At 45.3% G+C, this 21423-nt stretch overlaps 1 protein-coding gene across 7 annotated transcripts in view; it reads right to left on the bottom strand.

The window, feature by feature from the left end:
- STK3 (serine/threonine kinase 3) overlaps positions 1 to 21423 on the bottom strand; it is a 291185-nt gene that overhangs the window by 107946 nt on the left and 161816 nt on the right. For 2 of the 7 annotated variants that reach the window (XR_012157123.2, XM_073330482.2), the window contains exon 10: positions 4143 to 4203. The exons of the other annotated variants lie outside the window; for them this stretch is intronic. Coding sequence is in view for 1 of the 2 variants with exons in the window: in XM_073330482.2 (XP_073186583.1) it covers positions 4175 to 4203 (29 nt within the window). In the remaining variant the exon portion in view is untranslated. The remainder of the gene's footprint in view (positions 1 to 4142; positions 4204 to 21423) is intronic. 7 annotated transcript variants of the gene reach the window in all.

The raw sequence follows: 21423 nt of genomic DNA, 5'->3' as shown, positions 1-21423 counted from the left end.
TCCCAAGAGCCTAAAGCTCTTACTCATCTGACCAAGGTGATGGCCATCAGAATGGTGATGGCCATTACTACTTTTGGGAGTGAGACAGAAGGCAGAACACTCAGAGGAATCAAAAGGGCTCCATAAACTTTAGAAGGATGATGTTGTGGTCCCATGCTGAAGTAGGGTCTCTAACCAGTGGGAAAGCATGCAGGAGGGTCCTTGGGAATTTACATATCACTGGATGAGAGAAGGCTGAAAAAAAACTATTCAGTGGATCATAGAATCATAGAATATTAGGGTTGGAAGAGACCTCAGGAGGTCATCTAGTCCAATCCCCTGCTCAAAGCAGGACCAACCCCAACTAAATCATCGCTGCCAGGACTTTGTCAAGCCGGGCCTCCAAAAACCTCTAAGGATGGAGATTCCACCACCTCCCTATTCCACCATTCCAGTGCTTCACCACCCTCCTTGTGAAATAGTGTTTCCTAATATCCAACCAAGACCTCCCCCACTGCAACTTGAGACCATTGCTTCTTGTTCTGTCATCTGCCACCACTGAGAACAGCCTACCTCCATCCTCTTTGGAACCCCACTTCAGGTAGTTGAAGGCTGCTATCAAATCCCCCCTCACTCTTCTCTTCTGCAGACTAAATAAACCTACTTCCCTCAGCCTCTCCTCATAAGTCATGTGTTCCAGCCCCCTAATCATTTTTGTTGCCCCCCACTGGACTCTCTCCAATTTGTCTACATCCCTCCTGTAGTGAGGCGACAAAAACTTGACGCAATACTCCAGGTGTGACCACACCAGTGCCAAATAGAGGGGAATAGTCATTTCCCTCAATCTGCTGGCAATGCTCCTACTAATACAGTGCAATATGCTGTTGGCCTTCTTGGCAACAAGGGCACGCTGCTGACTCATATCAAGCTTCTTGTCCACTGTAATCCCCAGGTCCTTTTCTGCAGAATTGCTGCTTAGCCAATCACTCCCCAGCCTGTGGCAGTGCATTGGATTCTTCCGGCCTAAGTGCAGGACTCTGCACATGCCCTTGCTGAACCTCATCAGATTTCTTTTGGCCCAATCCTCCAATTTGTCTAGGTCACTCTGGACCCTATCCGTACCCTCCAACATATCTAACTCTCCCCCCAGCTTAGTGTCATCCCATCATCCAGATCATTAATAAAGATGTTGAACAAAACTGGCCCCAGGACCAACCCCTGAGGCACTCCACTTGATACTGGCTGTCAACTAGACATCGAGTCATTGATCACTACCCATTGAGCCCAACAATCTAGCCAGCTTTCTATCCACCTTATAGTCAGAGTTCCTCCAATTCATATTCTTGCCAGCAAGTTAAAGTAGTACTGTGGGAGACCATATCAAAAGTTTTGCTAAAGTCAAGATATAACACATCCACTGCTTTCCCCATATCCACAGAGCCAGTTATCTCATCATAGAAGGCAATCAGGTCAGTCAGGCATGACTTGCCCTTGGTGAATCCATGCTGACTGTTCCTGATCACCCTCCTCTCCTCCAAGTGCTTCAAAATGGATTCCTTGAGGACCTGCTCTATGATTTTGCCGGGGACTGAAGTGAGGCTGACCAGTCTGTAGTTCCCCGGGTTCTCTTTCTTCCCTTTTTAAAATATGGGCACTATATTTGCCTTTTTCCAATCATCCAGGACCTCCCCCGATCACCACGAGTTTGTCTCCCCCATTCAGTAAGGGTTCCACATTTTCCCTGACCTTCTTGTTGCTAACATACCTGTAGAAACCCTTAGAATCATAGGAAAACAGAGTTGGAAGGGACCTCTGGAGGCCATCTAGTCCAACCCCCTGCCAATTGAGCAGGACCAATCCCAACTAAATCATCCCAGCCAGGGCTTTGTCAAGCCTGACCTTAAAAACTTCTAAGGAAGGGGATTCCACCACCTCCCTAGGTAACGCATTCCAGTGTTTCACCACCCTCCTAGTGAAAAAGTTTTTCCTAATATATAACATATCTGGGTGGTCCAGGAGCCCAATTGATGGTTGCATGGACATTTGTAATCAACCAAAACTGCCTCAGCCAATTGGAGCACCGAGGATGACTGTAGCTTGGTCTCCTCAGGCCTTGGCAATCATGCTGGGGGCTAGTGGAATCTCTGGTTCCTTTGCAGTGGGAAGCATCTGGCAAGGATCCCAGGTTCATGCCTCTTCTGGAATAGTATTTTGGATACTTGGTGTTGTCCTTGATGACAAACAGGCCTGTCACCAGGTTCCTCCACTGGTGGAATACTGACTTGCTAATGGATTTTTGCAGGGCCCATTGGTTGGTCACCAACTGTCTGCTTAAGAAGTCCACCAAGTCATTGCTAGCACCTGCAAGGAAGGTGTAGGGTCATTGGAATTACACCATGCAGGTAGCACCAACTTCACAACTTGACTGTCTATAAAGCAGGGAAGACTGGGTGTCCCTTTACTTATGTATGTAGTGCATCACCAATGTACTGTCTGTCAACAACTGCACTTCTGAGTGTGGCTATGAGCTCAAAAACATTTTGTGCCCTTTCATGTCCTTACAAGCATCATATGTAAGGAAAATATGAAAACTATACTTAAAAGAAATAAAATTATATCCCCATAACAGATAGCTGTAAGAATTTAACTTTTCTAAAGTAGTTGTAAATATGTTATCTTAAAAATATTTTCCCCAAAAAAATCTCAGTTAAAAAGGGGGGGGGGCACTGCAATTGGATCTGCATGGGGCCAGATTTCTATGGGGCTCTGTACAGGCTTATCCAATTCCAGAATTGGGATCTCAGTCAACACATAGTCAGACACATGATGGCTAGCAGAGCCTACAATTTATAGATTCATATATTCATAGGATAGAAGGGACCATTGTGATCAGCTCATCTTATCTCCTGTATAACACAGGCCATAGAACTCCCTCAAAATAATTCCTAGAGAATATCTTTTAGAAAAATATCCAATCTTGATTTAAAAACTGACAGGGAGAGAAAATCCACAGTGACCCTTCGTAAATTGTTCCAATGGTTAATTACCCACACTGTTAAAAACTTACACCTTACTTATAGTCTGAATTTGTCTATCTTCAGTTTCCAGCCATTGGTCACGCTATACCTTCCTCTGCTAGGCTATTATTAAATATTTGTTCCCCATGTAGATACTTATAGACTCTAACCAAGTCTCCCTTTAATCTTCTCTTTGTTAAGCTAAATAGGTGGAGTGCTTTGAGTGTAACACTTTAAAGCATGTTTTCTAATACTTTAATCATTCTCACAGCTCTTCTCTGATCCCTTTCCAATTTATCAGTACCCTTCTTGAACTGTGGGCACCAGAACTGGACACAATTTTCCAGCAGCAGTCGCACCAGTGCCAAATACAGAAGCAAAATAACTTCTCTATTCCTTTTTGCAATTCCCCTATTTATGGATCCAAGGATTACATTAGCTCTTTTGGTCACAGCCTCTCTGAATCAGTGACCTATCATCTTCATTTACCACTCCCCCAATTTTTATGTCATTTGCAAACTTTATTGGTGATAATTTTATGTTTTCTTCCAGAACACTGATAAAAGTGTTAAATAGCATAGAGCCAAGAACTGATCCCTGCAGGATCTCACTGGAAGCATGCCTGCTCGATGACAATTCTCCTTTTGCATTTACATTTAGAGACCTTTCAGTTACCCTCCCCCCTTATAATCCATTTAATGTGTGCTATGTTAATTTTATATCATTTAGCTGTAATCTCATCAAAAAAGGTATCAAGTTAGTTGGACAGGATGTATTTTCCATAATCCACGTTGATTTGCACTAATTACATTACCCTCTGTTAATTCTCGATTAATCAAGTCCTGTATCAACCACTCCATTATCTTGACACACAAAGAAATTTGTGAGAAATTTGTTCTGAATACTGAGCATAAGTATGATACTGTCTTGGTAATGAATTTGACATTTGGATTCTTTCAAGGACGTGAACAGTCCATTATACTATATCAGACATATAACTTTTCATTTACTTTACATAAACTCTGCACTTAAATATCATGAAATAATATAGCTTATTAACATCACTGTGACACTCCCACTTTACAAAATCTTTCCATTGTCCTCTTTTCAGTTTTTAAAATTCTAGTCCAGAATGGATTCACGTACGTGTCCTTGGTTTCCTTTGAAAGAAGCATAATTCATGAAGAGTCATATGCTCCCCTTCTTCCTACAAAATAAAAGGGAACAGAACCCAGTGTCTCGTAGCTTTACAAAAGCTATGCAACCTTGGGAAGCTGTGTTCCCTTTCTACTTGGTTTTACACTGGAAAGGCAGTATATGCCCTTTAGTTCTTTTCCTCTTCCCTGTTTCAATATTTCTCCTTGAAATAGTGCTGCAGGCAAATTACCAGTGAACGATTCCAGTTATCTGGATACAGTATGCATATAATATCACATGAGCACGCGCTTACAAATTATTTATCTATTTAAAATGCAAGCTAACATTCTTTATTGAATTTTGTATTTTAATAAAACACTTAAACACAATTCTATACACTTTAAGCTTAAGTACAATGATTCTGCTGGCTGCCACTTCCCACAGCTCCCATTGGCCAGGAACAGTGAACCGCGGCCACAGGGACCTGCAGGCAGCCGTGCCTGCAGACAACCAATGTAAACAAACTGTCTCGCGGCCCACCAGTGAACTACCCTGATGGGCCGCGTGTGGCCCACGGGCCACAGATTGTCCGCCACTGGTCTAAGTCCTCAATGACAGGCTATGTCTAAATCTTGCTGATTCTTTCTCCATAACATCTCTAAGATACGGCCTTTCCTAGCCATCCCCACAGCTAACATTCTCATCCAGGCTCTCATATTTCATGTCTCAATTACCTCAACATCCTTTTCTCTGGCCTGGACAAACACAATCTTGCCCCACTCGTATCCATTCAGAATGGTGCTGCAAAGGTAATTTTCCCATCATTTTCACTATGTCACCCCTCTGCTGGCTCCCCCTTCTCTACTGCATCAAACATAAGTTACTTGCATGGGCAGCAGGTATCCCTGGCACTGCTGCCAAGCTGCTGCCGGACACCTGGGTCACAGTGGCCCTGCCCCTCCCACAAAGTCCCCAACCTCCTGCTGCTGCTGCCTGCCTGTGTTTGCCATGTCTCTTCCACTCCACCACCACCTCTGGAGGTCCCTGCTGCTCACTGCGTCCCGCCTCCTCAGGGACAGCGGAGTGAGGAGGGATGCGGAGAGCCAGCAGAGAGCCACAGGTGGGCAGGGGAGTGAGGAGGCTCAGTCTGGTGCTGGTGGGGGGGATAGGCGGTGGGTTGGGCAGACTGGGGCTCCTCTGGTTGTGGGGGGGCCCCCCTCAGGGCTTCTCCTGTTGGGGGGGCATGAGGTTTTGGGGCTCCAGCATGCAGGGTCGGGGCTGGCAGGCTAGCCCATCCAAAGCAGCAGGTCACCCACTGCTCATGATTACTTGCTTTCACCTTAACAAGCCTTTCACAGCCTACCCCCATTCTTCCCTTACCTCTCATCTCTCATTCACTACTGAGATGGCAACTGACTTCCACCTCTGATCTATCTATCTCTATCCATCTGTTAGTCTGTGTTATATTTAGAACGTAAACTTTTTGGATCAGGGATTATATTTTTTGTTCTCTGATTGTGCAGCACCTAGCACAATGGGGTCCTAGTCCATGATTAGGCCTCTTAAGTGCTACAGTAATAGAAATAATAATATCTATTATAGAGCGGGACATTGTGTGTGTAACAGAGGTGTTGGCAGTAGATCGCTGCACAGTGTGAATTCACTGGTCCGAAACTCCACACTGAGGGCTGCCACCACTATGCCTCAATAAGTCTGTAGCATGACCCAGGTGTATAAACTGGAAGAATCCTATAGAATTCCTCCTCTCCATAACAACATCCCTCCCTGTTTCCTGCTTCCCTGGATGGGGCAGGGACACTTACGATAGTAGTTTCTTAAAGCAGGGAGGCTGGGAGCAATAGCTGTGGGCTTTGCCTACATTGAGGAAGTAAGCTGCATTAAAAATGTGTTTAAATAACACATTATTAAACACCTGTTAGTACTTAGAGTAGACAAAGGCAGTGGTGTTTAAAAACATATTGGCTGGTTGTGAGTTAATGCTAAAGGTAATCCCACTCCAGTCCTTTTTTGGCACACTTTGGGGAAAGAAGTCACAATGCCTCTAACAGTCTGAGAAGTTGATGTGAATAGGGGAATGCAGAGACTATCTTGGACACTCAATACATCTATTCCACCTTGGCAGTACTGGTGGTAAAGACAAAATGAAATTAGATGTCCTCAAATGGCTCTCTAGTACTTTTATTTCTATTAAGGGCATTTTTTTTCCAAGAAGGATCATCGGGATGTCATATAAAGTTTATCTTTAAAAATATAAATTGTGACATCTAATACAATGAAGAAACACAACTTAACGTGACTGCAGCTCTGTCATTCTACTCAAAACACGTAGCCCTATTTCAAGGACTGTGCAGGGGGGAAATCAATTTTGTGCAAATGTTTCAATTTAAATCGGAATATAATCCACTGTAATGCATGTTCTGATCAAACCCACCTGATGTCTTCATTAAGGAAAAATATCTCAGTGATGATGTATTCCCTAAAGAAAAGTATTTTATGAAGATTAAAAAAAAAGAAATCCATTGTTCCCACAGATTAATGTATAGGTAAAGCCTAGATGAATAAAAAGCATGTACAATATAAAGTATTAAATGACTAGTATGTATTATATCACAACTGTAAAAATGTAATAATTAAGTTGAACAATACCAATAGCAAAATACATTATTCTGTTACTCTTGGCAGAATGAATAGAAATCTTGTAATTAGTTTTAACCTCTCTGCACTGCAGATGCCAAAACATGTACACAATCCTTAAAATGATTTACAACGCTATAACATTTGAGATACAACTATATGTTTAGTATCCCAATGCACTGAAAGGGTGTAAATGTCAGAGGGCGAGGAGTTGTTTAGGCTGGTTCAGTGAGCATCAAAAAGGCTGAATATCAGAAAACAGTGAGGCCCCTTACACATTGAACTGTCTCCCAAGGACAACAGTAGCAGTCCCATCTTTAGAAATATATTAAACACTAGACTGAAAAACCACTCAGGAATATACCGAATAAAACAATTCTGTATTGGCTGGGAAGTGAAAGGGCTGGGCAAACTGCCCTATGCCAATAGGTTTTTCTACACTGATCCTGCAAAAAGATTCACAGCCAAGGATCTCTAGGGTCTCTTTGCAGGATCAGGGCCTTAACATTTATGAAGGACTTTAATGCCAAATATGAACAAAAATATACTGTAATTAACTGAAACACTTACTTACTGTAACTGGATTCTTTGAGATGTGATGCAGATGTGTATTCCATTTATGTGTGCATGCACTCTGCACACCGGAGCCAGGGAATTTGCCTAGCAGGACGTGCAAGGCGGCGCTTGCATCTTGTATCCACAGCCCCTCCTGGAGCTATATGAGGCAGTGCTGCCCCAACCCCCCGTCAGCTCCTTCTCACCAAACACCCAGAGACTAGACTCCGATGCAGAGGGGACAGACAGTGGGTCTTGGAATACACATCTGCATCACATCTCAAGGAACCGTAGTTACAATACATAACCGTTTCTTCTTTTTCAAGTCGATGCAGCCACGTATTCCATGTATGTGATAAACAAGCAGTATACACCCAAAAGGCGGGGCTCATAGTCTACCTAAACAAAGATTGCAGGACCATCTTACCAAAACTTACATCCACCGTGGAAGATGAGATAACAGCATAATGGTTCATAAATGTATGGATGGACAACCACGTAGCAGCCCTGCAAATGTCCAATATTGAGACAGCTCTCTCAGAATGAGTTTGCACCTGCTGAGTAGGCATAGCTGAGGCTATGTCATATGCAATCTTGATACAAGATGTTATGCCTTTGGAGACAGTCTGCAAAGAGTCCGCTTGCCCCTTCACATGATCTCCAAATGACACAAACAGGTGAGGCAAAGCATGAAATGGTTTAGTCCTACCTAGATAGAAAGCTAGACATCGCCTGACATCTAATGTATGGAGATGCTGCTCTTCCAGAGATGAATGTAGCTTAGGAAAGAACACAGGTTCAAATGAAATGAGAAATCACGACAAACAAAAATTTGGGGTATGGTCATAAAGACATTTTGTCCTCAGGGAATTGTGTATAAAGCAGCTCTGCCATCAGAGCCTGCAACTAACAGACTCTCCTTGCAGATGTTATCGCTACCAGGAATGAAGTTTTCTGACACAAAAGTGGAAAGGGACAAGATGTGAGGGGCTCAAATGGAGGTCCCATTAAAGCCGCTAGACCATGTTAAGTTCCCACAGAGGAACCAGCTCTTGGATCAGAGGATGGAGACAAACCCTTTTAAGACTCTTGCAACCATGACATTGGAGAAGACTAATATTCCCTGAATGGGGGTGTAGCAGGATGGTCACCCCGCTCCAGCCCTGAAGGGGTTAAAACAGCCCTGGGAGAGGCCTGCCCTGGGAAGCCAATAGTAAAAGCAGCCCTGGAGAGGGCTGTGGCTGGGAAAAGGAGTGAAAGCACTTGAGTAGCTGACCACAAGCGTAGCCAGCTCAATTAGGGCTTAGCTGGCCCTGATAAGAGGACTGGAGTTCAGGAGCTCAAGGAGTCTCACTCTAGCCCTGGAATGGGAAGGGCTAGCTGCCTGGGAGCAAGGTACCTGAAGCAAAACAGTGCTGGGGGAAAGGGCAAAGGGAGCTGGGGAGCTCCAGCCTGGTAAACCTCCAGGCTGCAGGCCTTGGTGAAGGCCTACAAAGGTATTGGGGCAACAGAGGTGCAACCTGGGAATAGGCAGAGGCAGCTGGTCCAACCTACTTGCCAGTGATGAGTGGCCATGACAGACTGCAGTCTGCCCTGTGACCGGGGGCTAGATGATGACTGGCAGTAGCCACTGTGGCAAGGTGGGGATAGAAGGTTGGGAGTTCCCCTGAGAGGGGAGACCCAGAGTGTGGCGGCACTGCCAGGGGGCAGGACCCCAAGGTAAAGGGGCACTGGGATCCGGGAGGGACACGGAGAGCAGCAGCAGGCAAGACACCGGCCAGGAGGAGGTGCTCCATACGCTGGAGAGCTAATTCCCGAGGTGACCAGCAGGAAGTGCTGCACTGGTGAGTCATCGCTTCGCTACAGGGGAGATAAAATGCTGACATTGCTGCCAGATGCACTCTCAATGAGATAAGTGCAAGTCCCAGCAACTGAAGGTTCAGCAAGTACTCCAAGATATCTTGGATAGAAGCCAGGATCAGTTGAATTCCATGGCCAATGACCACACTTAAAACCGCTTCCATTTTGCTGAATAGGCCATTCTGGTAGAGGGCTTTCTACTGTGAACCTGTTAAACAGCCCTCAAAACACTGCTCTTCCTCATTTAGACATGAATCAGCCACACCACGAGATGCACAGAGATGAGACCGAGATACAAGATGTGATTCTGTGAGAGTATGGAGAAGAACAGGTATGAGATGCTGAATTGATAGCACAAGAAGTTTGGAGAACCAGCACTGCCTCGGCCATACGAGGGCAATGAGAATGAGCTTGGCTCAATCCACCTCCAACTTGAAGATGACCTGTGGGATGATCGGAATTGGAGGAAAAGCGTTCAGGAGAGCTGACTATTGGTTGAGATGTCCCCAAATGGAGGAGACGGGAAGAAGGGAGTGATAACTGGGACACTGCTCTGGATCAAGGAGTCAAAATGGACGCTTGGGGGACAGCGGGGGAAAGTATGTTGACTGGCCAAACTATGGTCCCGAATGCCTCCTCCTTTCTTGGAGAGGGAAAGGCTGCCCAGATGTGCACTGTGAACAATAGTTCTGCTGCTACTGCTGACCTCTGTCGTGCCTCTACCCTGCCAGCATGTACACCCGCAAGGCCAGGTAATGGAGAATGTGAGGAAGAAGAACCTGGCCTGGATGCCAAGAAGTCCCAGGCTTCAGGGGACAAAGATGGAACCAGCCCTAAGGGTGTGAGCAACTGCTCTGACTCATTCATAGCCCAAACTGGCACTTAACAGTGGAAATGATACCACCAGCATGGAGTATCCCTCCATTATTTCTGGTGCCAGAAGAGGTGTCAACCCCAAAGTCAGCAGCAGTACCACAGTGACTAATGGTGTCAAAGGGGAAGGTGGTGAATACAGCCATGGTAACATCGGCGGTGCTGACAGCAGGACTGCTGAGAAAGTTCCCAGTGCCAAGGAGGTGACTTGTGCTGAGCCCAGCACAGGCCCCACTTCTACTGACTGTGGAAGGGAAACACTAGGGTTCAGTGCCAACAGAACCACAAAATCAGTGGCCTGCCCAGCCAAAGGGTCTATGAACAATGCAGTCCTGGCAAAGTCCTGGACCAAAGGAGAGATCAGGTCAGAAAGGCAGAGCAGGTCTGTTGCCACCTGATATGTCGCCAGCGCGGAAACAGCTGGTGCTGGAATCAACAGACGCCCCGGGGCCAGAACCGGAGTTGATGGTACAGGATTTCTGACCTCCCTGTGCAGTACTGGGGAGCAGCTGTGCTCCATCTCGCATAGTGGCATTCATACCTGGAGGAGGCAGATGAGCCCTCATGCTACCTAGAGCGGCCACAATCAGTTTTGTGTGACCTCTTTCTCAGCACACTCAATAGGGAACGACTCCTCTGCCTCTTTGGTGAGGCACCAGCTCCAAGACATGAAGCGACAGGGTTCTCAGAACCTGAGAGTGACCTTCAAAGGCCTTGGTGCCAAAGCAGCTCACCTGCGTGGCCTATTAAAGCAAGTGCTTCTTTAGATGAACAGCCCTTGCCACCTGTGTCCATTTGGTGAACAATTTGCAAACTCAACACCGTTCCTTGACGTGGGCTTCGCCTATGCACAGCAAGCACTGTTGAGAGGGGATTGTTGTGGATCCCAGCCCCCAACACAATGGACAATGTTAGGGAATAAGCAAACAAATACTAATTAACAGTAAACCTAACTAACAGTATACTAAGGGTACTAATTAACCATATACAACTAGAAAAGTCACTAAGAACTAGAGAGACTGTGAGGTTAGAAACCACACAGAACTCGAACTCCAGCCATGGGCAGTAAGAAGGAACTGAGGGGGGGATCAGAGCGGCACCACCTCATTTAGCCCGTGCAAGGGCTATGGCCACAAGGTGCAAGTACTGCCCCTCTCTGAGTACTGCTAGGCAAATTCTCTGGCTCTGGTGTAATGAGTGCGAACACACCCATGTGGAATACATGGCTGTATCTACTCGAAGAAGAATCAATCGTCCTCATACTTACCTCAAAGTGAAGACAAATGTATTATTTCTGAAGGAAAACACACACATCCCCAGTTTCAAATGTGTTTATTATTTTAGGGGGAGCAGGTTGTGACCCCTCCATTTATGTTGCTTAACATTTCCATTACACAAGATTCTTACGAACTTTATGGTTATGTCTTCACGAGTAAAAAAGGTGTGTCATTTACAAGACAGCTAACAGGAGAAAGTTACTCAATATAAAATCCTGGTGAAGACAGGACAAGTGGTAGTTTTACCTTGATGTAGCTGGTCAAGGTAAACCCGTGGGGGGGAAGGGGTGCAGTGAGGGGAGAGAAGTATAGAGAGGAGGATTCTAGGGTTTATCTTGATATCAATGTAAGACTACCACTTGCCCTGTCTTTACTAGGATTTTACAATGAACTAGCTAGAGCAGGAGTTGGCAACCTATGGCACACGTGCCAAAGATGGCACGCAAGCCAATTTTTAATGGCACCCTGCTGCCTGCCGGGTCCCAGCCGCCGGCACCGCTCAGCCCGCTGCCAAACCCAAGCCAGGACCCCAGCTGGCAGCAGCGAGCCATTCAAATCCTGCTCGCCCTGGCCCACTCTTCTCTGCCGCCCCACCCCGCCCTGGCGGGATGAAGAAGCTTGGTCCTGCTGGCTGCTGCTGCAGGGCAGGCAAGCTCCTCCCTACCCCGCCTCTTACCACAGCGTGCTGTGTTCCTGCCCCTCCTCCTCCTCCTTTCCCTCCCTGCCGCCCATCAGCTGATGGCCGTTGCGCAGGAGGGGGAGAAGCTGAGCCGCAGCGTGCTCGCTGCTCTGGGGAGGAGGCGGAGAAGAGGTGGGGACGGGGCCGTGGGGACAGGGGGTGGAATGAGGGCATATCCCCTCCAGCCCCCTGCTGTGAGCCGCTCTGAGAAGGGGGCTGGGAGCACCCCACGACCCCAGCCCACACCCCCAGCCCTCTGCCCTGACCCTTACATCCCCCCCACATCCCAGCCCCCTGCCCTGAGCCCTGCACCCCCCCCACACCCCAGCCCTCTGCCCTGACCCCTGCACCCTCTCACACACACTTAGCCTCCTGCCCTGACCCCTGCACCCCCCCCAAGACCCCAGCCCTGACTCCAGTACCTCCCACATACCCAGCCCCCCACACCGCATGCCCCGACTCCTGCATCCCCCACACATACCCAGCCCCCTCAGACCCCATGTCCTGACTCTTGCACATTCCCACCCCCACCCTGAGCACCAAACAGGAGCTCCTGCACCCTCCCACATTCCCACCTGCACCCCTTGCACCAAATGGGAGCTGCCCAGGTAAGCACTCCACACCCAAACCTCCTCCCCCAACCCTGAGCCCCCTCCCTCATTCTAGCTCCTGGCTTGACCCTGCACCCCAACCCCCAGCCTGCTCCTTCACCCCCAGCCCTGTGCTCCTTGCACTCCCACCCTCAGCTCAGTGCAGAGAGGAAGAGAATGGGCTAGAACCAGGGAGAAGGTAGGTACCCACTCTGTGTGGGCAGATCCGGGATCCCAGACTGGCAGCGGGCTGAGCGGGGCAGGCAGCCGGGACCCTGGCTGGCAGGAGCCGGCGGACTGAACCTCAGACCGGCAGTGGGCTGAGTGGCAGCGGGCTGAGCTGCTCAGCCCCTGCTGGTCTGGGTTCCCAGCCGCCGGCTCCTCTCAGCCTGCTGCTGGTCTCTGGTTCTGGCTGCCAGCCCTTTGCCAGCCGGGGTCCCAGCTGCAGGCCCTGCTCAGCCTGCCGCCAGCCTAGGTGAACAGAACCCCAGGCTGGTAGCAGCCGGCGGCGTAAGATCAGCATTTTAATTTAATTTAAAATGAAGCTATTTAAACATTTTGAAAACCTTGTTTACTTTACATACGACAATAATTTAGTTACATAATATACAGACTTATAGAGAGAGACCTTCTAAAAAACGTTAAAATGCATTACTGGCACGCAAAACCTTAAATTAAAGTGAATAAATGAAGATTCGGCACACCACTTCTGAAAGGTTGCCGACCCCTGAGCTAGAGAAACTCTAACACCTCTATTGTGGTGCTGGTCTTTGAAATTTGGCAGGGACAAAGTCCTGCCTCGTTTTTGTCACATGAAATTCCATTCAGGTTTCGCTGAGATATATATGTATTATGATACAGTTTTTAATTACATGATCACATACTACATTTTCCATAGCACTCCTGCCTCATTCAGTACATAGGAAGGAAGGCACAAAAGGGCACAATTACAAAGCACAGGCATTTCCTAACTTTTGAGTGCTTGACTTTGCAATTTAAGCAATGGTCTTTATATGTAGCTTTTAGGTGGCGATGGTGGATGGGTTTGTTTTTTTTTGCGTAATCTATATATAACATCTACACAAAATGTAAATTGTTCTGATAATTAAAAGGAAAATCCACATACTCTATGGGCCACCTGAAAAAATATTCACAAACCTCTTGAAGGGACCGTGAACTCACGTTTGAAGACTTCTGTATGAAAGAAGTTTGTTTTAATACACAAATATAGTTTTTGCTTTCTGAGAACAAGACCTGTAAAACTGGCTCTATTAACTTTTGATCTGCTTTTCCACCTAGTGGAGGAAAATAAAATCAATGACATGACTATAGTAAACCCATTAGCCCTTTCTAGGTTGAGTTTTATAATACCTCTGCTTCGTGCACAGTAAAGAGAGAATCCATGTTAAGTACATACTCTGCAATAGCTCTTGAATCAGAGGGACCAACATGATTTTTCCCAGAGAGGTTCTTTGACATGTAACTTAAAAGCACTTCCCATTTCTAAAAAACAGTATCACAAAAAGCATTAATGAGCAGTCTCGTTAGCAGTCACAGCAGAGAGACCGAGGATTGAATGGGTCTGCACAAAACAATTACCTTCTCATTTTAAGGACCTGTATATACTAGAAAAATTACTCAGCAAACTGATGTCAAACACAGACAAACCTTTGGACCTTAACAAATGATGTGCAACACAGGTTCAGTAAATGTGGTTAAATCATTCCAAATAAATGAGAAGTCAATGGCTATGCAGGAGCTCAGCATCTCTAAAAATTAGGCCCATAACGTATGGATTTCCTGGCTGATCTTCTACAAACTGGTAATTAATTAATACTATTCCCAGAGCTGTAGAATATCCATGCTGAAACATCCAAAATTGTGAAAAAGATGGGGAACAATAATCAGAGAATTTTTAACAGACATCTTTAACTGTGAAACAGCTATCTGAAAACCAAAAACTCATTATAGCACCAATTCTCTTGTTCAGAAATAAGCTAGACTCATCAGGAAACTGGAGATCGATTGGTCTGACATAGGTAGTTGGGTAATCTTACAAGCCATTTAAGTGATCATTTGGAAAAGCAAAACCCAATTAAGAAGAGCTAACAAGCTTACAGGAAAGGAAAGTCATGCCTCACTAACTTTTTGATATTCTCTACTATTACTACAACAATACACAAGGGGATATACTGACATCACTTGATTAGACTTTCAGAAAATGTACAAGTTCCACATTAGAAGATAACATCTATGATGCAGAACCCCATATTAACTGGAATGTTGGCTCTCTCTATTAAATACCAGCTTAAGTGCAGGAAACAATAACATGCATGAACATCTTTCCCAGATAAAAAGTGGCTTCTTGTGCAGTTTATATTGTAAAGATCAGTGCCTGGAACCCTAACATTACAACATTAATTCCATAATATATGATAGTCAAGAATGTAGGAAACTTTTCAAAATGGCAGGGAAACATGCCTTTAAGTTTCTGAAATTGTCAGTAATATTTCTGTAGTCATCTATTTTTTTCTGAAATACAAGCTACTAGTTTTATTTATTTATTTATTGGTAATAAATATGAATGAAATACCCTGAACAAAATTGGTAGGTTCTAAAGAGCTAATTTATAGGTAGCATTGATACATAAGTACCATAGATACAATGAACCCTAGGCAGCTCCTAGAACCAACAATTAGGAAAACAACAGGCTTTAAGGAAACCAGTGAATCCCTAAAATTAAGTGTCTGCTGCAAAAAGCCTTTTCTTTCTCATCAAAACTGATATTCACTCCTCCCAAGACTTTCATTTCCTTAATTCACCCTTATTTGTTTGCCCTGTCTCCTCTTCCTCTTTTCCGTGCTAGCTTTTTAGGTTCCAGTTCTGCAATTGCCTTTGTGCAGGAAGACCCCCAGGGGGAGCCTTCCTGAAATCAACAGGGCTTTGTGCAAGTACCTGCCCATGCAGGGCTCATTGTAGGACCTGGGCCTTAGACTGCAATAAATCTGATCGCAAAGAGTTTCTTCTCTTACACTGACCAAGGAACTTGGGAGAGCTTTGTTCTCCTTAAGAGTTTTCAAATCAGCAGTTCAACATTTCTTTAAAGTGTCAGCTTCCTATTAGAGACAGGACGGACTGACATCAATGTGACACAATCTGATATTTAGGAGGGCTTGGAATTTCTTCACCAAGTTTTCAACCCAAATGACCCAAAGGGTTTGTTATTCGACCAGAAGGACGCCAGTCCTGCAATCTGATCCACTAGGGACCTCAGAAGATAGTAGATGGCATTCCAGGATTAGGGTCTAAAAGTTTTAATTCTTAACGGGAAATAAAAAGCACCTACCCCAACCTCTCCTGTATCTTGCATCCCATTAGTTTATTGCCCTCTTCCCTTTATTTTTACAGTACCAACACCAAGTATGGGGATGATGTGTCAAGGTTAAAGCAATAATAATAAAAAACAGATTGAGGCCAAATGGCGGGGGGGGGGGGGGAGGGAGCACGAGTGAGCCTCTGCCAACCCAAAAAAGGGCAAATGTAAAAATAACAAAAAATAAAATTATATGGAAAAGAGAAAGTAAAACAATCAAAAGTGAGTTCACTTAAATAGAAAGGTCTGACCCTGAGCCTTAAAGACAGCTACAAAGGTACTAGCAAACATGCTCACGGAGAATGTTCTGCATATAGGGGGTCTCTGAACTGAGATCAGATGAAACTTACACACGAAAATCAAGGGCAGCCTGGTCAGCTATATTGCCTCACATCTTTTTTCCTTCCTTTTAAGTGCATATGAACAAAAGGCATCACTTCCTGCTTGTGAACATGTACAGATGCAAAAAGAAACAGGGCATAATGTTATTTATTGCTGGGTTATGTATTGCATGATGGGGCCGGATGACAGGCCTTGTTTTGTTCCCGATCTCAGCTTTATTTGGGCACAATTCCCTGTTTGTGAAAAAATATGTTTTAAATTATTTTTTGTCAAGGCTCCCAGAGGCCTCTGAGCATGGGCGCCTATAAATAAAAACTTCTTATTGTTACTTATTTTGTCCTTTAGCAGGGAAATAAAAGGCAGAGGGAAACAAATATAGGAAACTAAATGTTAGGAAAGTTTAAAAAAAAACATTTGTCATTAATGTTTTGCATCTCTAGGATTTTTAAAAAAGCAAACTTCTCTTCTCTGTCCAAATAACTCTGCCACTGTTAGTAACAGTCGCAGTCCCATGCCCAAACAACAGAGGTTGGTTCTGCAGTTGGGTTTGCGACCCACTCAGGTAAAAAGCTTACTTACTGCAACAGGAACAGTTCAGTTAAACCAAAACTTTAGGATGGTAGGTGCAGAAGGAGCTCAAAACCCAAGTATGACACATCTCAGTGAAAGCTAAAAGGAAGCTGAGATCTCAAGACATTGAATCCTACGACCAAATCTGTCACAAGTGTAGTCATGTGGAATGTACATAATTTGTATAATACAGGAAAGCTCGTACAGGTTACAGGAGAATTGAAAAAATACTATCTGAACATTCTTGGCACCAGTGTGATGAGATAGGCAGGGAGTGGCAAGATGATGTTTGATGGTGCTACAATTTTATACTCAGGAAGAAGAATGCATGAAAGAGGTGTACGAATAATGCTGCATAGCAGCACAACAAAGACCCTGGTGGCTTGACAGCCAGTGACAGACAGAACAACAACAGCCAGGCTGCAAACAAGACACATCAAGTATACAATAATCCAAGTCTGTGCGGCAATAAATGCAGCAGGGAACAGTGGAAAGGGTACACGCCGCAAGCAGGTGCAGAAAGTATTTAATGACCTGTCTAGACATGACATCAAGTTGATGATAGACAACTTCAGTGCACAAACTCTACTGGCTGGGAAGGAGTCACAGGCACAGCAGCAGAAGGCATCTGAATTGATAATGGCAAAGCCTCATGAATCTCTGTGGCACAAACACCATAAATGTAGGAAAAAATATCTTCTGGCACCAGAGAATTCACAAGCTCACATGGAGATCATCAGACAATGCAACTGTCAACCAGAGAGATCACGTGTGTATATCTAAGGCCTGGTCTACACTGGGGGGAGAGGGGAGATATCGATCTAAGTTACGCAACTTCAGCTAAATCGACGTACTTAGATCTACTTAATGCAGTAAGTCGATGGCTGACACTCTCCTATCGACTCCGCCTGCACCTATTGCCCTGGTGGAGTACTGGAGTCAACGGGAGAGCGCTCAGCGGTCTATTTATCGCATCTAGACTAGATGCGATAAATCGACACCCGCTGGATCAATTGCTGCCCGTCGATCCAGCGGGCAATGTAGACAAGCCCTAAGAGATGGGCATCTTCTTTGAGGAATGTCAGAGTCAGCACAGGAGCAAATGTTGGCGCAGATCATTATCTTTTAGTAACCACATTACAACTTAAACTCAAAAAGATCACAAAGATGGACAAAAAGAGTGTTACAGCAATAGAGAAGTTCAAGGACAAAGAAACACAGATCAGATTCCAGACTGCAATGTTTTACAGGACCAGGCTGATGAAAGTCTGGAGGAGAGATGTTCAAATTGGAAGCAAGACGGTAGTCGAGTCTGTCTCCAAAGAGAGCAGAAGAAGCATCCATGGATTATATATGAAACATGGGCAATGACTGATGAGCGGAAAGCTCTGAAGACCAAAAAGGAACAGTGCAAGACACAGGAAGAACTTTTAGAGGCGGACGAAAGATACAGAGAAAAAGGAAAAGAAATAAAGAAGAGATGTAGGCATGATAGAAATGCCTGGTTCAAGAGAAGGCTGCAGAGGCAGAAGCAGCAGCACACAGGTGGAACGTCAAGTAGCTCTATAGAACGGTGAAAGAGCTCTCAGGAAGAACCAGACCACTACAGGTGATGCCCATCAGAGACTCTCATGGACAGATTGAAAATGCATGAAGAGCAACCCAGATGATGGAAAGAACATTTCCACTTCATATTAAACTGTCCAGGGCTGTTGATCACACACAGATTTGAGAGAAATGCCAATCCTAATTTAGAAATAGAAGAGGAGCCAATGATACTCAATGAAATTAAAGCAGATATCAAAGACCTCAAACAGGGGAAAGCTCCTGGGGTTGACAGCTTCTGACTTAGAAGCTAATAAAACTCTAATGAACTATGGGTGATAGAACAAGAAGCGCCAGAAGACTGGAAAGATAGTATCATTGTTCTGCAGTTTCTCGAACTGGAATTAATTTGCAAACTTGAAACCATCAAATTAGGCCTGAATTAAGACGGGGAGTGGCTGGGTCACTACAAAAAGTAATTTTCCCTCTATTGATACTCATACCTTCTTGTCAACTGTTGGGAATGGGCCACGTCCACCCTGATTGAATTGGCCTCGTTAGCACTGAACCCCCACTTGGTAAGGCAACTCCCATCTTTTCATGTGCTGTATATTTATACCTACCTACTGTATTTTTCACTCCATGCATCTGACAAAGTGGATTATAGCCCACGGAAGCTTATGCCCAAATAAATTTGTTAGTCTCTAAGATGCCACAAGGACTCCTTGTTGTTTTTGCTAATACAGACTAACATAGCCACCCCTCTGAAACCTATCTCCTAGTCGAGTCCTCTCTGCTGTTGGAGAGGATGTCTCACATAGCTGAGGAGCATGCACTTTCTCAGTATGATGCCCATCCAAATACCATACCTGAAGGTACAGTGGTCATAGATTGCATCCTGTCATTGCATTGGGTCAGTAGATTGGGAAATATTGGGACAGTAATTGGTGGGTGAGACAACATGCACAGGCAGATTGGGGACCAGAACGGTCTGGGCCAGAACGGGAAGATCAAGGTGACTGTCACCCTGTCCTGCTGGATCTTGTGTAACACTCATGGCAGAAGCTTCAGTGGAGGGAACGCGATAAGCTAGGGCGCCTCTGGAACTATACTTGGCACTCTTATTGTTGGCCAGGGAAGTGAATAGATCTCTGGTTGGGGTGCCTCATCATCTGAAAATGTCGTGTAGCACTGTATCATGAAGTTCCCACTTGTCGTCGATTGCAAAGTGTCTGTGAGAACATTCTGTGTCCCCAAAAGGTAGGCTGCTGATAGGGTGATCCGATTTCTGATACACCAGTTCCAGAGGTGGACTGCTTCTGCACAAAGGAAGGCCAACCTTGTTCCCCTTTGCTTATTGATGTAGAAGGCCATCATAGTGTTGTCTGACATTATCAGGATGTGTTGAGAGCAGATGAATGGAAGAAAGGACTCGCCTTCCTTACTGCCTGTAATTTAAGGACATTGATGTGCATTCTGGACTCTTAAGATGTCCACATTCCTTATGGTGCCCCAATCTAGTAAGGGCATGTCATTAATGATGGTCTTGTCCGACGAGGAGGGAGAAAGGGACCCCCCCATGCATACATGATGAGGATTTGTCCACCACAGCAGGGAGGACAGTACCTTCGCAGGAACCATCAACATGAGGCCAATGGAATGATGGCTTGGGGAGTAAACCAACTGTAGCCACGCTTGAAGGCAGCGAAGGTGGAGTCATGTGGCCAAGTAGCGACAGACATGTCTTGACCATTACCTGAGGGTTGCTGGCGATGTGAACTATGATATTGTTCATGGACTGGAACCTGTCTGTGGGAAAGTTCACCCAAGTAGTGACAGAATTCAAGGTTACCCTGATGAAGTCCAAAGATCGCGCAGCGGTAAGAACAGATTTTTTTTTTTTTATGTTTACGCTGACTCATAGTAAGGAAAGGAGACAGAGCATCATAGAGGTTGATATATAGGCTTCTTGGTGAGATTTGGCAGGAAGGAGCCAGTCCTGCAGGTGCGGGAAAATGAGGTGTCCATGATGCCCGACATGAGCTGCTACTAATGAAAATACCTTGGTAAAAGCTCTGGGGGCGGTAGCTATCCCAAAGGGTAGTACTCTGTATCGGAAATGGTCAAAGGCCACCATAAACCTGTGAAATTGCCTATGGGCAGGATAAATATCAATGTGAAAGTAAGTATCCTTCATATTAAGTGCCGCGAACTACGTGCCCTTTCCTAAAGATAGAATTATCGCTGCCAACCTGACCACGCAAAATTTGAGCTTGCAAATAATGTGGAAGAGGTGATGGAGGTCAAGGATTAGTGTCCACCAGCCCTTCTTCTTGGGAATGAGGAAGTAGATTGAATAAAAGCTTGTCCCCTAATAATGTTCTATTGCTCCTCACTGCAGTAAAGAATTCACCTCTTGAGTGAGAATACTGTTGTGAGAGTGGTCCCTGCAGGGAGATGGGGAGGTTTTTTTTTGGAGGAGATAGTGCTGCGATTGTATAGTGAGGGTGGATGACATTCAACACCCACTTGTCTGCTGTTATCACACTACAGGTGTCAAAAAAAAAAAAAAGAGTGCTAGACAACCCCTGCATGGAGTATTGGGTCAGGAGGTGTTGGGCTTAGTGATTCATGGCTCTCGAGCTTGTGTCAAAAATACCACTGGGTCAGGGGCTGAGATTGGAATATTGAGGCCAGTGAAGAGAATAGATGGAAGTGGGACTTTTGAGACGTCTGCTCCTTAAACAGTGGTTCATTGCATCTCTGATAGTAGAAGTGTCATGTCCTATATCTCGATGAAGTGGATTGGTGATGGAACTTCCTCTTAGGGGCAGGTGTGTATATACTCAGCGATCAAAGGGTAGCCCCAGAGTCCCTCAGGGTGTGTAGGGACTCACCTATTTTCTGAATAAAGAGGTGAAATTCATCCAAGAGGAGGTCCAGGATGGTATTCCAGTCCTCCCTGAGGAAC

The sequence above is a fragment of the Lepidochelys kempii genome, chromosome 2 (genome assembly GCF_965140285.1).
Source record: "Lepidochelys kempii isolate rLepKem1 chromosome 2, rLepKem1.hap1, whole genome shotgun sequence".
NCBI lineage: Eukaryota > Metazoa > Chordata > Testudines > Cheloniidae > Lepidochelys > Lepidochelys kempii.
The sequence above is the reverse complement of the archived record's forward strand: the minus strand, read 5'-3'. Positions and strand labels throughout refer to the sequence as shown.